Source organism: Sander vitreus, chromosome 8 (assembly GCF_031162955.1).
Source record: "Sander vitreus isolate 19-12246 chromosome 8, sanVit1, whole genome shotgun sequence".
NCBI classification, from domain to species: Eukaryota; Metazoa; Chordata; class Actinopteri; order Perciformes; family Percidae; genus Sander; species Sander vitreus.
The window spans coordinates 36,090,737-36,106,079 of record NC_135862.1 but is presented as its reverse complement, the minus strand read 5'-3'; the positions used below and the strand labels follow the sequence as shown (position 1 = coordinate 36,106,079).

Below are 15,343 nucleotides of genomic sequence, written 5' to 3'. Positions count from 1 at the left end.
TTGTTCCCACACAGACAGGGACTTCATAAAAATAACCACTGGTATACTAGCAGTTGGCATATTGGTTTACGGTACAGCCAAATAAAGTAACAATACAGTTTTATTTGATAGCTGAAGTATACAGTAGCAGCCACATATTAACAACTGCGTAACCTACATGCATTCAATTGTAAGTCCTATAATGCAATATTCTTGTTACCTTACCTTCATATATGTGAAGCACTTGTCTGTGCTGTGTTACTGCCTCACAGTGCAAATAGAATGATTTCCAAGAACATTCAGTTCAATTGTATTAGGTCACTGTTTTTTATTAAGTTATTACATTGCTAAGTACTTTTAAGAGTGTAAATCTGTATTGTAAAAAGGGCTTCAGATGAACATGTGTAAAATAAAGTCCTGTGTGCATTATGTATAAAAAGACAAATAAAATGATGGTAAAACTGGTAAGATCTAAACAGTGTTTAATAAATATGACAAGAGGAACATGTTTCTGTTAGATGTAAAGTTGGATTACATTAAAACAAATAAAGTACCTGCTAACAGTCAGTTACCATTACTGTGAACGAGACCCCTCCTAAGCTCGAGGGAATAGAGAAGATTTTTGTAGTCAAGTGGGTTTCACGGTTCATTTTAGGCAGTTTCTCTGTCTGAACGTAAGTCTGCGGCTTTTCAGAGGAAGTCCATCTCTGGGCTGAGGCTGTGAGGGTCGAGGTGTACAGAGAGAGCCGCTGCCACCTCTGGGTCCAGGTCTGCACACTGGGACTCCAGCTGGACCAGGAGACCCAGCAGCAGATAGACCGGAAGGAGACAGAAGAGCATGAGAGAGATAAGTGAATGTTGTCAATAGTAGATGTTACCAAGAGGCATACAGATGTGTACTGTATGTACAGTATGCGTGTGTCGGTTACCTGTCTGAGTTGGCTGGAGGACAGAGCAGTTGGAGGGGTCCACGAGATCGCTCTCAGAAGAAACTGTTTGGCGTAGCTCAGAATCTGGAAAGGCTCCATCTGACAATACAATTCATAGGTTTGACTTCAGAGCAATGCCACAGGTTTAAGGCAAGGCAATGTATTTACCCTATATAGCACAGTTCATACACAGACAATTCAAAGTGCTATACATAAGCATATACACACACACACACATTTAAATGATGTTGTCATCACCCTGATATAAACCATGATCTGAGGCTCAGTCACCTGATTGGCTGGTGTAAGTGTGTGTCCTTCCAGGGAAAGCTGCAGTAGACTGATGTAGCAGAGGACAGCAGTCTGGAGGAACCCTGGACAACACACAGCTCTCTGTAGCAGCTCAGCACTCTGCTGGAGCAGCAGGCTAAACAGAGAAACCACACACACACACAGTGAAACTTTTTTTTGTAGGTCCTGTACATAGGGAGAGAATTAATAACAATAAGAACTAAATAAAGTGTAGTTTTCTACTGAAGCTCTCTTTCAAATCAGACATAAAAATCCCTTTGTGTATTTTGCATTGTGTTTATTGTGTTGTTGTCCAAGTTGATATTGCGATGACAATTATAGATGAAAAAAAAAAAACGATTAATTGTGCTACTAGCTACCCCCTCCCCATCTTTGTCACCTCTTTCACCCCTGAGGAGTTTGTATCCCTGTATTGTCCAGTTAGTTTTGGTCATGAATTGGCTGATTAAAGGTCTTGTAAGAGTTAACTATAGGTAGTGTCTACAGTGACTCGAAAAGTGGAAATATGATGTTAAAAAACTAACCTGTAGAAGGCCCAAGGCATCAGTCGAGTAAACTCATCTGATGTCACCATGGTGATCGACTGGTAAACACCTTGTTCTAGAGTTGGGGAAAAAACATTCAGGCCGCTAATTTAACAATGAATAAATATTGGGGAGACAAAATCATTTAATGTCAGTGCTAACATTAGATTTAATCTGTCAAATAATGACAATACAGCTGATGTACACTAGCAGCTGAGCACATGGAGGGAACTGAGCTGTGGTTTTAGAAGATATACTGTATACACCGTACTGTTTGACGTAAAGATGAGCAGCCAGTCAGCAGAGTCCACTAACACGAACAGAAGGTCTGTGCATAACTCTGTGGCGTTCTGATGGCTGAAATGCTGTAGTGTAGGAGAAACAAGGGAGATGCTTTAGGCAAATACATTGGGAAAACACATTTTATTAATGTCTTCTTTTCTTGCTCTTCAATCTGCCCCCAGCTCTCATGCCAAAAGCATGTCTTGGCTTAATTTGTGTCCTACTGTTCCAGTGCTTTGTTTAAGACTTACATATTGAAAACATGAGGCGAAGAGTTACTTAATGTGTAAAACCTTTGCATTATCTTGAAGTTAGTTCAACATTTTGGTAAGTAAGCTTATTTGCTTTCTGACTTAGTGTTAGATGAGAAGATTGATATCACTCCTAATGTCTGTACACCTCTAATGTTTTACAAATCAACATGTTAGCTAAGCTAACTGTCTCCTGGCTATAGCTTTATATTGAACAGATATGAGAGTGGCTTGTGATTAGGCGTATTTCCCCAAATGTCAAACTATCCCTTTACCAATGTAGCCATTTGCCTGATACATCTGTTCAGAGAGAAGCAGAAGAGTATGCTTATCCATTACTTTGATAATGAACTTTAGCATTTCCACAGCCAATAACTTCTGTTCCTTCCTGGACTTTGTTGTATTTCTAAACAAGTGTGGTTCTCTACGGGGCTCGTGTGCAATAAGGAGGTTCTGGATGAACAAATGAGTCAGAAAGACTGAATGTTTTTCCTCTCAGTATGTCAGTGTGCATGTTGCTTACTACGGTTTATGAAGTGGAGCTCGGCCGAAGTCAGACCTGTCTCTCTAACTGCATATAAATCCCAGCTGCTTTACAACGTCTAACTAACCCACACCTGAACACAATTTGCTTGTGCATATTGTTTGGGACAGTGCAGGGTAAAGTTATGAATTACCTGAGGATACAGGAGTGATGACAGATGGTCGTTTACACACAGGAAAAGCAGAAAAACTAGCACCTGGACAAAGAAATGAGACAGCAGCAGGTACAGTATTTGAAAGGTGGAAAAAATTCCAAAAGCAACCTTTGGCTGTTTACAGAGTAAGTGGATGACACAAAATGATCAACATCTGAAATGTGCACTTTAAGAGCACAGGAGCACTAATTAGGCCTTGAGGTTGATACAGGCTCAGTAATATTAATTAGCATGCAAGTTACCACCTATGATGTTTATTTGTATTTATTATCAGATATAATGTAATAAAGAACAAACCCACTATTTTTTATGGAATACAGTTTACCCACCATTACTGGCTGCCATTAAAGCTGCACTTCAAGCAAATACACTGGTTGGTTTTGAATGGGGGGTGGTTGTTTCCTCTCACCTGTCGGTACTGTGTGTCCCTCTCTGGTTGCAGCATATTCAGGGCTGCACTGAAGCCCTGGCTGTCGCACCCCCGGTCTTGCCAGGCGCGATGCAGGCTGGCGGCCAGTAGCAGAGTTGCAGCTGCAGGCAATGCAGATGACGAAAGCCCCTTCTCTAAACTGCACAACAGACAGAATAGCAAATCACCTCAACATGAGCCAAGTAAGTCAATGGACACACACAAACCACCAGAGAGACTAATCTGACACTGAAATGGAAGCTGAGGGCATGAGGGGGCAGAGGGATCCAGAGGGAACCGGATTATGTCAGTCCTTTTCATCCCTTACACTCCCAGTAGTCTCGCTTTGCCAGAGCTTGTGGACTAGCCAGACCCTTATTTCAGGAATCTTACCCAAAAAAAAAAAAAGACAGAAGAAGGGGACGGACATCCGGCTGAAAAGAGTGACATCCGGTGACAACAGAGTAATCCCGGAAGTGGAACGTCGTGGATGTAGACTACACTCACTGTAAAATGTTTCAACAGTGGCATGGAGTGAGGTGGAACACAGATTCAGAGATGGTGGTTTATGAGAATGAGGTTCTACCTGCAGGCCCAGTTGTGACAGTCAGCGATGAGCTGCAGCTGCTCTGGTAGAGGCTCTCCATCACACAGCCGATGCCACAGTGACAACAGCACTGGCGATAGACGCTCCCACCAGTGCTACACACACAAAATCAGCATAAAAATACGGCCTGAGCCCACAAAACCAAAACATTTACAAGGTCTGCATTAGTACAGACTCATTATAATCATGTCATGTTATTGTCAAAATAATGCAGTAAGGATGTACTGATGGTAAATAACTGCATGTAGGACCTTTCATTTTTACCCATTACATCTGTCGTAGTCCGCAATCTAGCATTGCTAGACCTTCATCTGGGAAAGGCCGACTCACCGTCCCCGGGGTCAGAAGCAGCTTTTAGTTTTTACGCACCGCAGTTACGGAACAAACTTCCTGAACACTTACGATCTGCCCCAACCCTGTGTTCTTTTACTGAGGTCACTTAGAGATTCTACACCTCTATGCTTTTAAAGTCTTTTAAATTTACTTTGTTTTTGTTTTTATGATTGTTGAATTTGATGTTGTATTTGCTTTGTACGTGTATGTATGTAACATGCCTTTGTGTATGAACTGTGCTACTATATAAATAAATTGCCTTGCCTTGGCATAGTACAAAATACACGTGTTATAATGAACATTGATTGAATGATGGCTGTGTGACAGTGTGCAAGCATGAACAATGCGAGGACCCTGAAACTGCAGCAGCTAAAAAGCATTCAGCAATCTTTAATTTGATCATTTACACCTGTGCTTTTCTTAGTGTTACAAGTCCAAATGTCCTCCATGTAAAATGCCTGTCAAAAAACCATCAATGTTCGGATTTAAACCCTCATAAGCATACTGGTTGAAGCCAAGTGTGTAGGACTCAAGGTCAAGTTAATAAGTTTGTTTAAGTTTAGCTTTATGGAGAACAAACAGTACCACTGTAGAGACCAGGAGCAGAGGACAGCGTAGACTGATCTGAGACCAAGCTTTGTTGACTTCTTCCTGTGGACGTCCACAACGTACGCTGGCACATAACACACCCTGGAGAGGGCACACAGACAGCAGACTTACTCCACTTGATTTTCTCACAGGGGCTTGTGTAAATACTGTAAGAAATGTATCAAATATTTCATTTATAGTTAGATTTTCAGTGAAGTGATTCTCACTCTCAGGAGGTGTGCCGTTAGATGGCAGGACAGCAAACCGGCCGGAGAACACACCTTCCTCTGTTGTTGAAGAGAAGAAGAGGAATGCAGACAAAGAAAGACGTGAGCACTATTTAGTCCATTTGACTAAAAAAGGACACAATCACTGCACTTTTCCAAACAGTGGATCAGATTTGGAAGAGAAATGTATTAAAATCTGATTAGAAAAATAATTTTGCAGCTCACCTGATGCTGGTTGACATGTTCTATCAGCGTGTTGCACTCCAGAGTCGCCCTCCCCCCATCAGACTTTACTTTAATCAATAACACTGCTGGGAGAGCCAGCAGTACTCTGTGACACACACACACACACACACACACACACACACAACGTTTTCAGTGGCTATACATTAAATGACAGAGCTGATATATATTTGTTTTGCTGCCTGCTTGCAGATTTGTCTTGGTTTTTTGCTTGCTTGCTGTCTGATGTGTTGTTTATGACTTCTTGTTGTGCCTGTCTGAATGTTAGTCTGTGTATGTTGCTTTTATGTCATTTTTTTGTATTTTATTTTTTTAGGTTGCCATTTTAAAACTGGCCAGTTACAACAGATGTATTGCTAACTCTGGCTCATTTACAGTTACTATGCTGTTGATTAACGAGCACTGTCGCTGTCAAATAAATGAAAAATGAAGTGTGTGTGTACCTGTTCCATGTGTTCAATGTGTGTTGCAGGCTGAGCTCAGTGCTGATGCTCGGTGAAGCTGAGGTCACTGTGGAGGAGCATCTCTCAGACACAAATGTAAAGAGGAAGTCGCACACATCAGCTGTGCTTCTACAGCTGCCAGAGAGGTTAGTCACTTCCATCTCGTAGACAAGCTCCTACACACACAGAGTTTTTTTTAATTTTCCACTATGAATGTATTTAGGGCCACATCATAAGTCTAATGAAATGGAACAGCATATATACAGTGTACACACCTGTAACCTGGACAGGATGTCTGGCAGACAGGTCCCTGTATCTGACCCTCTGTAATCTAGCTTTTCTAGGCTCCGGTCACTGTCCACATAAAATACACAGAAGAGTGACATTTTTACTAAAGGTGGAAATTCATATTTACATCTTTTTATTACAGCTTTTTATTTTATTTTATGATTATGTTAAACAAAGGAATGAACAGGCTCTACTTGTTGAGTTCTTTAGGGTGCTTCAGTACAACAGAGACTATTGTTTTCACATATAAGGATTAGGGAAGTAAGTACTCAGAAATTGTCTTCTTACATGTTATTTTTATTATTAAACCCAGACATTTCAGGCACTGCCTTACTCAGCACGTGTGTGTGTTGTTATTAGGTTGATTTTGATGCATTGCAGCCAGGGATCGAACTACAAACGCTGTGATCAGGGGACAATCCACTCTGCCTGCACTTTTGGACTTTTTTTTTATTTTTTAAACACCTGATGAGTAATGACTGTAACCACTGTAAAATTCACCTTGTACTCTTAACAATAAGCTGCATACTCTTCAGATGTTATTAATGCTGATCTCTATAGTATCCTTCCTTCTATCGAAAAGATCTGACACACAAACCAGCCAGTAGCAGTCAGCTACACAATAGAAATAAAACTATTAGTATTTTATACATTTGTCAATGTATGTTTTTTTTGTAAAACATGTACACCCACCTTAACTGCTGGTCCATGATGGCATTGAGCAGATGAGAGCAGAGTTTCTTCATGTCTCCTCCACAGCCTCCATGCTCCTCCAGACGAGACAGGTAGAGCTCCAGGCAGGCCCATTGCTGGTACTCCTGACTAAATACAGTTACGTGTTACCTGTGAGAGTCTGTGTGTGTGTGTGTGTGTGTGTGTGTGTGTGTGTGTGTGTGTGTGTGTGTGTGTGTGTGTGTGTGTGTGTGTGTGTCTTACCGTTCTGGGTCTGACAGGGCGTCTTCACTTCTATGTACTCTGAGCTCATTAGCCAGCCATTCTGAGAAAAATAACTTGACAAATAATGGTTGAGGATTACTTTTTTTGTCAATAAGATCAATCCATCAATCAGTTTCATTTAACATGCAGGTGAAAGTTGTACCGATTGCTCTCTGATGCCCACTGAACATAATATTCTACACCATTCAGCACTTACGAAGCCAAGGCTTCATACAAGCCAGTGAACCCATTTCACCTGATACTGTGGCGTGTGTTCGAGCTGACGGAACTCTGGCTGCCTCCACAGATGCCAAGCAGTCTTCATCCAGGTGCTGTTGGTGTCTGTGACACTGCTCCACAGGCCGGGCAACTTCTCCTCCTGGTGTTCACTAACTGGACCGCCAGCAGTAATTGCAGTTCTTCTGGCTTCAGGCAACAGTCTTGGGATGAGGTACAGAAGCTAAACAAACACACCGTTACATCAGAATCAGAAAAGGATTCATTGCCAAGTGAGTTACACTTGCAAGGAATTTGCCTTGGTGGTTGGTGCATACATAAACAAACAAACATATTGAACATTAATATGGCATAAACAATACATACAAAAACAAACATATACAAAATAGCACACAAGAAAAAAGTGGCTCTTTCATGACATGATTAGATGACATTATGGCAAGTAAGAGAGAAAGACACCTTCTTATAGAGGCTGTTGAGAATGTAGTCCTGCTGTTGTTGTTGAGGCAGTGAGTCCCCTCTGCAGATCCCATAACACACAGCTGCCACACACAACCTGGACAGCAACAAGACTGTGAGTCACAGTGCCAGTATCACATACTCACAACACAAGAACGTTCAATTCCTTAATGAGTCAGGTTCACGTTTGTCACCATCCCACTGCACAAGAAACCTCACCTGACACACAAGAGCATGTCAGCATGTGTGCTGCAGACCAGCGCCGAGCTGAGAGCTTCTCCAACAGGTACTGGCGTAGGCAGAATGGGCGGGACCAGCTGAACCAGAGGACTGTGGGACATGGAGGCATGGAGATGGACCACTAATGCTGCCAGGCCGAGTAAGTGGGCAGCACTCAGCGACGACCCCTTTTTTACAGAAGCAGTTAGTAAAGCTGACGAGTGAATGTACTGGTTTAATTGGCATTCAGGAATAAAGAGGTAAAGTGATTTTAATGTAGTCGAAAAATGAAAAGACCCAGGCAAGATGTGAAACAGAGAGAGTTATGAGACACAAAGCAAAAGATGGATGCAAAGAGAAGTGCATTAGAATATGGATGTTTGTACCTGGTTATGAAATAGGTCCCAGAGTCTGCATATAAGGCTGGAGAGGAACTGTGTGTTACCAAGCATCACACTGACGAACCTGGAGGCCCACAGACTTTGTCTGGGGAGACGGAAAAATATCTGGTGAGGCGCACATCAGAAAGAAAGAGGCAACCTCATAACACATATGGAATCTGTTCATTTCCAGACCTGTGCACTGAAAACTGGATTTAATGACTTTGGTGCCTGTTCCACACCCTGTGCTGTATGCAGATAAACGGATGTGAATGGCCACTTAATAATACATTTGTCAGCTTTTTTTTAATTTATCAAACCCTGGCAATAATATCATTTATTTTTGAGAAGTTGTATTACTCACTTATTAGGAGGGTTTGCTCTGGAAGCATCCAACATGCATTGGCAGAAGTTTCTCAGGATCATGTTGATGACCTGTGAGAACACAAGGGAGACAATTAAAGAAATACCTATTATTACTGACCGACCGACATACAGAACACTGATAACAGCAGAATTGGCAATATAAAAACATGAAAACAGACAAGATAGTGAATTTCATCAGTGCATACTTTGACGTGGAGCTCAAGGGATGGAGGGGTGTTTAAGTGAATTGTGATGACTGTCTGTCCAATCAGCTCATCAGGACGGCCAGGAAAGATGACACTCAGAGTGTGTGAGATCCTGGACAGCTGGGCCGACATCTCTGCGGACACATGACCAGCAAGACAGGTATGGAAATGAGGGAATCAAAGAGACAGCGCACAGTGTAGTAGGTCTTTCTGAGTTTGGGGATGTGCCACATGACATGGCTGAATATACTGTGGAGGAAACAGAACTTCCAACGCTTCGATAGCGACTGCGAGAGCGGTGAGAGTGAATCTGTTCGCCGGACAGCTGAACAATAAGCTGAAATTCACTACAAAGCTCCATAAAGCTGGGAAGCTGCAGAGTCGGGTGACGATTTTCGGTAGGTTCATCACTACAAGTGATGCCTCTCACATTACACAGTGTCATTTAATACAGTACATTGTTATTATAAATATCGATTATAGGCACTTTTAATAACCACCGTTCTTAACCAGCTTGGTTTGGGAACACACATTAAAAACACTTAAAGACATTTGGAGAATACACACAAATTATTGTGTGTGAAGGGTGTTAAAGTGTTAAAAATCCCACAGAATGTGCTAAATAAATAAAGAATTAAAAAAACACACCAATAACTGGACGTAGGGAAACTTTGACTATTGGCTTGATTAAAGGTTTTGTCATCGCATAACGGCAAAAGTCTTTTCCCTGGAATACTACATTTGTGTGCGTTTGTGTGTTTGCACTGTGTGTGTCCTTCCTGGATATCTGCCTACCTCCGTCATTTCCCTCAACAACCAGCTCTGTGAACTCCTGCAGCTGAATCTTCAGAACCTCCAGAGGATCATCATTAGTGTCCAGACACAATGCACTCCCTGAAAACAAAACAGTGTAAAATGCACTCATGAGTTGCTCTATTATGTTTACATTTATCTTTGTCATAGTATATATCGACGACGTTTTTTTATTTTACGGGATAGTTCCGGTGCAGCCGGAGGTTCGTGCTGGAAGACCCTCACCTTCCGCTTTCTTTGTGTTGGCATTCTACAGTCCAGTAGATTCAGAAAACATCCTCATTTTTTGGAGTAAAATTCTCATCGCACACTCAACAGTGATTTTAATTCCAGAGCTCGCCCCCTTACGTACCATGTTCCACCAAAACAAGTTCCTTCCAGTGGTTATTTAGCAGAGGCACCGTGGCGCTGTCTGGCGCTTAGTGCTGCCCAAGATGATTGTGATTGGTTTAAAGAAATGCCAATAAACCAGAGCATGTTTTACTCCCATCCAGGATTGCTGTGTGGACTAGCCAGACCCTCCTCCGCAGCGCTGTGGAGGAAGGTCTGACAAAGCGAGACTATCTTTTTCCATGATAAGAAAAGAGAACGTTTTTTTTTTGTAAGATGCCCGAAATAAGCTCTGTGGTTACCACAAGCTTAAGACATTTTCACCTTGTGTTCTAGGACATAAAATACAGCAGTAAATACTGCATTCGCGAATATGGTAGCTTGTGCGTGTCTTCAAAAAGATGGTTGCTAACAAGTGGCTAAATGAGAATACAAAACGCCATCATGCCAAACACAGGAAATCAGTTGGAAACGGATGGAAGCTAGTGGTGGTTTACGTTAGCTTTTTTACTTTGGGCGATTGCATTTATGCTTAAAAAAATCATAAAAGTGGTGTTGATTTGTAAAGATTATCTTGCCTAATCGATTGCTTGTCCATCGTAAACTTTTGTTTGCCACAGAGTTTATTTTCTGTACTGTTTTGTATGTGGTTGTTTTTAAAGTTTAGTATTAGACTAAATCAGATTCATACATAGAAGAAATAAATGATGGTTCTTTTTGTGAGTATACCATAAATGAGCAAATGACCCACCATCCTGCTGCCTCTGTTTCTGGCAGGACTCCACATAAGACGAATACTGTGCAGCAGGAATCTTATCTGCCCTGAAAACAAACAAACATAACAGTGAAAATACACTAAATAATCACAGATAATCTTTATTCTAAAGCAGGGCTTCTCAAAGTCCGGACCAAGGTCATCTGGTGCTCGCGTTATGAATTCAAAACCTTATGAAAGTGTAACGTTTTCTTTTTTTTAAAATACATTTTCTACCGAACTTGATGGTTGATGGGAAGACAACACAAGGGTTAAAAGAACACATTTAGACAATATATATATGACAGGATAAAATTATATAAACTCAAGTCTAAAAAGTTGGTGGAGCTATAACGCACATTTTACAAGCTTCTGATAATAACTCACTTTTTCAGAGCTTCTATGAAACTCATCCGAGCATCAGCTTTGACAGGAAGCTGGAATTGAAAGACAGGTAAACTTCAATTCATGCATGTGATGTGAAGAATTGTGACAAAATAACAAAAGAACTTCACATCTGAGAATGTGTAGTTTAAACAAAGCATAATAGTAAGGTGAAAGAGCTCACTATCCTCGGTGTCAGCAGAGCAGCGAGGAATCGTGTCAGGAAATACGGCCTCCGAAAAATACTGTGAGAGGACAGAGGTGTCAGGAAACTGTCCATGTGTCTGTCCAATTCAGTTCTTACATCTACATGAAACCCAGATTGTTTTAAGGACCTTCATATCCTGTGATGTACTTTATGAAAGCGCTGCAGGTAAGGTGATAATGTGACTGAATACCTGGCCTCCATGACTGTGGCTGAGATTCTTCCTGTGCTCTCAAACAGAGACACTGCCTTCTCCACATCCTGGACAGCCTGGCACTGGGGCTGCAAACACACAAACATTATACTGGTATATAATGTTCAGATACGTATCTTAATATACATTTTGATGCAAATAAAAACTTTGCTTCCTATGAATAAATCAAAGTGCTCTGACTAGGGCTAGGTCAGAAATATGTCTCTAGCATCTAGTTTCAAAAACTGTTCAGTGCTCAAAGTTGGCATCAAATGTCTGATCTGAATTTTGGCAATTTTAGTAAGGCAAAGTTATTGTACAGCTAACAGTACAATAAGATACCATTTAAGAACATTGGCTTCTCTTGTTAAATGAAACTCAAAGCTTTGTAGAAAACATGTTAATCCTTTAAGTATTGATTGATTTGATATTGCAAACAAAACTCAAGAATAGTATCAGAACCAGAATGTTGAAATATGTTTTAAATACAGCACAAAATAATCACATCGGCAAAAGAGTTGATTCAGATAATTTACTGCATCACTAATAATTGCCCGAGCTGCTGAGGTTTCCGGTTTTCAAATCTTAGTTTAATCACGATGCATGAGAGGTTTGTTTTTAATATCTTTGTCACTTTCCTGAGCTCAGTAAATTAAAAAGCCATATCAAAATAAGGGCATTCTTTACTGACACCCCTCACCATCTCCAATTGGCCAGACTGCTGAGGCACTAACAATTCATCAACAGGTGTCATTACACAATCAAACCACTGGGCGTCACTGTTACCTGCAATGATGCTCCAGTTGCACCAGAAACATCCTCATATAAACCCATGTCCTCCACTGGCTCCTGCATGTGTAAAACAAACAAACACACACAAACACACACACACACACACACACACACACACACACACACACACACACACACACACACACACAGAGTACTGAAATAACGCCGTAATGATGTACTGAGGATAAACTCCTCCTTCTTGGACCATTCATTATTACCCCCACTCTTACCTTGAGGTCAGCCAGCCTGGTCTTGGCCAGAGAGACGTACTCCATCAGGAGGCTGCGGTGTTTCACAGGTACATATGGAGGTTGCAGGATGTGAACCTACCAGGTGAACATGACAGGGAGGTGTTGAAAATCACAGCTGGGTCATTTCTCCGTTGCTAGTGTTTTCTTACAGCTTACACTGTAACTGTATTTTTCAGCCACTGCTTTGGTTTTCTAGTCTAGCACAGACTGCAGACCAGTGGTGGATGACATACTCTGATCTTTTACTTTAGTAAAAGTACCAATACAACTATAAAAAAAAAAAACATTACATGTACAAGTTAAAGTCATGCAGTCATTATATAACTTCAGTAAAAGAACAGAAGTATTAGCAGCTTAACACATTCAAAGCATCAAAGTAAAAGTACTCAATACACAGTAAGACATCCCTTCTGACTGAAACATAATCACATTATTAGACTGTTAATACTGTTGCAAAAATGTCTAAGTAGGATTTGGGTAGTTTAGTCCGGAGATTTCCAACCCAGGGGTCGGGTCGTAAAATGATTAATGGGTTAGATGAGAAAAACAACGTTCTGCTACAGATGTGTGTATTCTTCTTTCAGACTGAATAATTGTTCCTGTTTGAACCTTGATTAGTTCCTTATATGAAACCATCTACCAACAGCTTATTGACTTGGAAAACAAGACAATGAGCCCCAGGTTGACACTTTTTTTTAAGGGATCATAAACTACTGGTTTTTAAAAACTCATTGTATGTTATAAACTTATCGTATTTTATCCCAAAAAAATCTTCTCATATCTGAACAGTAACAAGTAACTATAGCTGTCGGATGAATGTAAGAAGTACAGTACTTCCCTCTGAAATGCAGAGGAGTAGAAGTATAAAGTAGCATAAAATGGACATACTGAAGTTAAGTACAAGTACTTAAAAATGAGTAAAACTTTGTTACTTTCTAAACTGATGCATACTGTATGAAGTCATATTCAATTATTCATTAGTCGTGTACAAGTTTTTTTAAGTAGTTATGGTATGTTATACTGCATATATTTAGTACATTTTAGTAACTGGTTTGCCCATGGGGATCATTAAAGGATTGTCTAATATAAAAGACACCATGTATCTTATGTCCCGTGAAATGAATCAATAATAATGTTTCAGAAACAGAGACATATGCAGAATCGTAATGTCACCTTGAGGTACTGTGGGGGTTCAAAGGGCACCAAGTCAGACAGGAACTTCAGTAGAAACACCAGAGATTTCTTACTGGTCGCATGGTAGCCACTGCCTCCACCGAAAGACATCTGAAAAGGCAGAAAAGAACAACGTTACGAGTTAAAAAAAATGAAAAAATAAAAAACACTTCAAGGTGCATTAAGTAATATTTAGCTCTACTGTCCTCTATCTGTGACAAGAACAAACTGCAACAACAGACAATCTCATGATCTTGTTGCGTCGTTGGTTTGATCAACAACCCTAATAATACACACAGCCAGTCTCGCATTGCCAGACCTTCCTCCACAGCGCTGTGAAGGAGGGTCTGGCTAGTCCACACAGCATTCCTGGATGGGAGAAAAACATGCTCTGGTTTATTGGCATTTCTTTAAACCAATCAATCATCTTGGACGGTGCTAAGCGCCAAGCGGAGCCACGGTGCCTCTGCTAAATAGTCTCAGGAAGGAACTTGTTTTGGTGGAACATGTGTACGTTCAAAAGTAGTTTTAGTCGTGCAACAGAAAACTCAGATTGGACAGATAGTCTAGCTAGCTGTCTGGATTTACTCTGCAGAGATCTGAGGAGCAGTTAACCATAGTCCTCACAAATCCACCGGAGGTTAGAACGCCAACACAAAGAAAGAGGAAGGGGACGGACATCCGGCCGAATAGAGTGACATCCAGGGGAATTTCCGGCGGCAACGGAGAAATCCCGGAAGTGGAACGTTGTGGATATAGACTACACACAAGCACACAATCCACCTTTGTTAAGTAAGAACGCACTTACTGCACATTAAAGAACAGGTTATACAACTGACCAAAATTGTCTATATAAAAAATGAACGACATCTGGTGCCCACCATTGTCACTCACCTCTGATATATAAATGCAGAGTGCCAATTACACAAGTACTCAACATTACACTGGCTGTCCACCTTGACAAGTATTTGTTTTATTATCCTGAGTGTCAGTAAAGGCGTTTGTGTCATGTGGTCTAGACACTATTTAGTGTTGAAAAGCCAATATGAAACCTTGAACCAGTTGCTGTAGGAAGGGAAGATGCCCGGTCCCTCCAGTGCACCCTGTCGAGCCAAGAGGAAGGCAGTTATCATGTTCTCCAGGTCATAGCCTTCAAATGCAGAGCTCAGCAGTCTGGACAGCAGCTCTGGTAGAGGTACAGAAACACAACAGAAAGGACAAGCCTTTTAACACTCTTTTCAATATGACTAGAAGTCCCTTTTACATCTGATTTCTATCAATACACTAGTCTGATATATAAATTAATTGAATCGTTTATTTTCGTGTGTGGCCGCTTACACGGCCCATCCATTACAGGATTATTCAGACACATTTTAAATAAACACTTTCTAGTGCTGACACAAAAACTAAATATGTACACAAAGGGTACCGGATAAATACAGGGTAAATACAAGTAGGGTAATAACATAAAATTAACATTTCAACTTAAAACCCTTTCAGACCAGAATAAATGATGGTACAAGTAGAAAATA

The 15,343-nt window shown here is 40.9% G+C and overlaps 2 protein-coding genes across 3 annotated transcripts in view; one reads left to right on the top strand and one right to left on the bottom strand.

Moving 5' to 3' along the window:
• znf276 (zinc finger protein 276) overlaps window positions 1–447 on the top strand; it is a 9,333-nt gene extending 8,886 nt beyond the window's left edge. For both annotated transcript variants that reach the window (XM_078258024.1, XM_078258023.1), the window contains exon 11: window positions 1–447. This exon is cut by the window's left edge and continues 751 nt beyond it. The gene's annotated coding sequence lies outside the window, so the exon portion shown is untranslated.
• The window catches only part of fanca (FA complementation group A), a 35,043-nt gene continuing 20,144 nt past the window's right edge, over window positions 445–15,343 (bottom strand). Inside the window, exons 13-42 of the mRNA XM_078258022.1 lie at window positions 14,864–14,997; window positions 13,812–13,922; window positions 12,618–12,713; window positions 12,382–12,444; window positions 11,596–11,684; window positions 11,382–11,442; window positions 11,201–11,250; window positions 10,811–10,881; window positions 9,712–9,810; window positions 8,917–9,050; window positions 8,709–8,779; window positions 8,351–8,450; window positions 7,965–8,152; window positions 7,746–7,842; window positions 7,306–7,509; window positions 7,050–7,123; window positions 6,807–6,935; window positions 6,101–6,179; window positions 5,826–6,001; window positions 5,365–5,470; window positions 5,140–5,199; window positions 4,910–5,014; window positions 3,971–4,086; window positions 3,385–3,544; window positions 2,955–3,017; window positions 2,016–2,109; window positions 1,745–1,820; window positions 1,200–1,335; window positions 909–1,007; window positions 445–768 (exon numbers count right to left, since the gene is read on the bottom strand). Coding sequence (XP_078114148.1) covers window positions 670–768; window positions 909–1,007; window positions 1,200–1,335; window positions 1,745–1,820; window positions 2,016–2,109; window positions 2,955–3,017; window positions 3,385–3,544; window positions 3,971–4,086; window positions 4,910–5,014; window positions 5,140–5,199; window positions 5,365–5,470; window positions 5,826–6,001; window positions 6,101–6,179; window positions 6,807–6,935; window positions 7,050–7,123; window positions 7,306–7,509; window positions 7,746–7,842; window positions 7,965–8,152; window positions 8,351–8,450; window positions 8,709–8,779; window positions 8,917–9,050; window positions 9,712–9,810; window positions 10,811–10,881; window positions 11,201–11,250; window positions 11,382–11,442; window positions 11,596–11,684; window positions 12,382–12,444; window positions 12,618–12,713; window positions 13,812–13,922; window positions 14,864–14,997 — 3,140 coding nt within the window. The 3' untranslated portion in view covers window positions 445–669. The remainder of the gene's footprint in view (window positions 769–908; window positions 1,008–1,199; window positions 1,336–1,744; window positions 1,821–2,015; window positions 2,110–2,954; window positions 3,018–3,384; window positions 3,545–3,970; window positions 4,087–4,909; window positions 5,015–5,139; window positions 5,200–5,364; window positions 5,471–5,825; window positions 6,002–6,100; window positions 6,180–6,806; window positions 6,936–7,049; window positions 7,124–7,305; window positions 7,510–7,745; window positions 7,843–7,964; window positions 8,153–8,350; window positions 8,451–8,708; window positions 8,780–8,916; window positions 9,051–9,711; window positions 9,811–10,810; window positions 10,882–11,200; window positions 11,251–11,381; window positions 11,443–11,595; window positions 11,685–12,381; window positions 12,445–12,617; window positions 12,714–13,811; window positions 13,923–14,863; window positions 14,998–15,343) is intronic.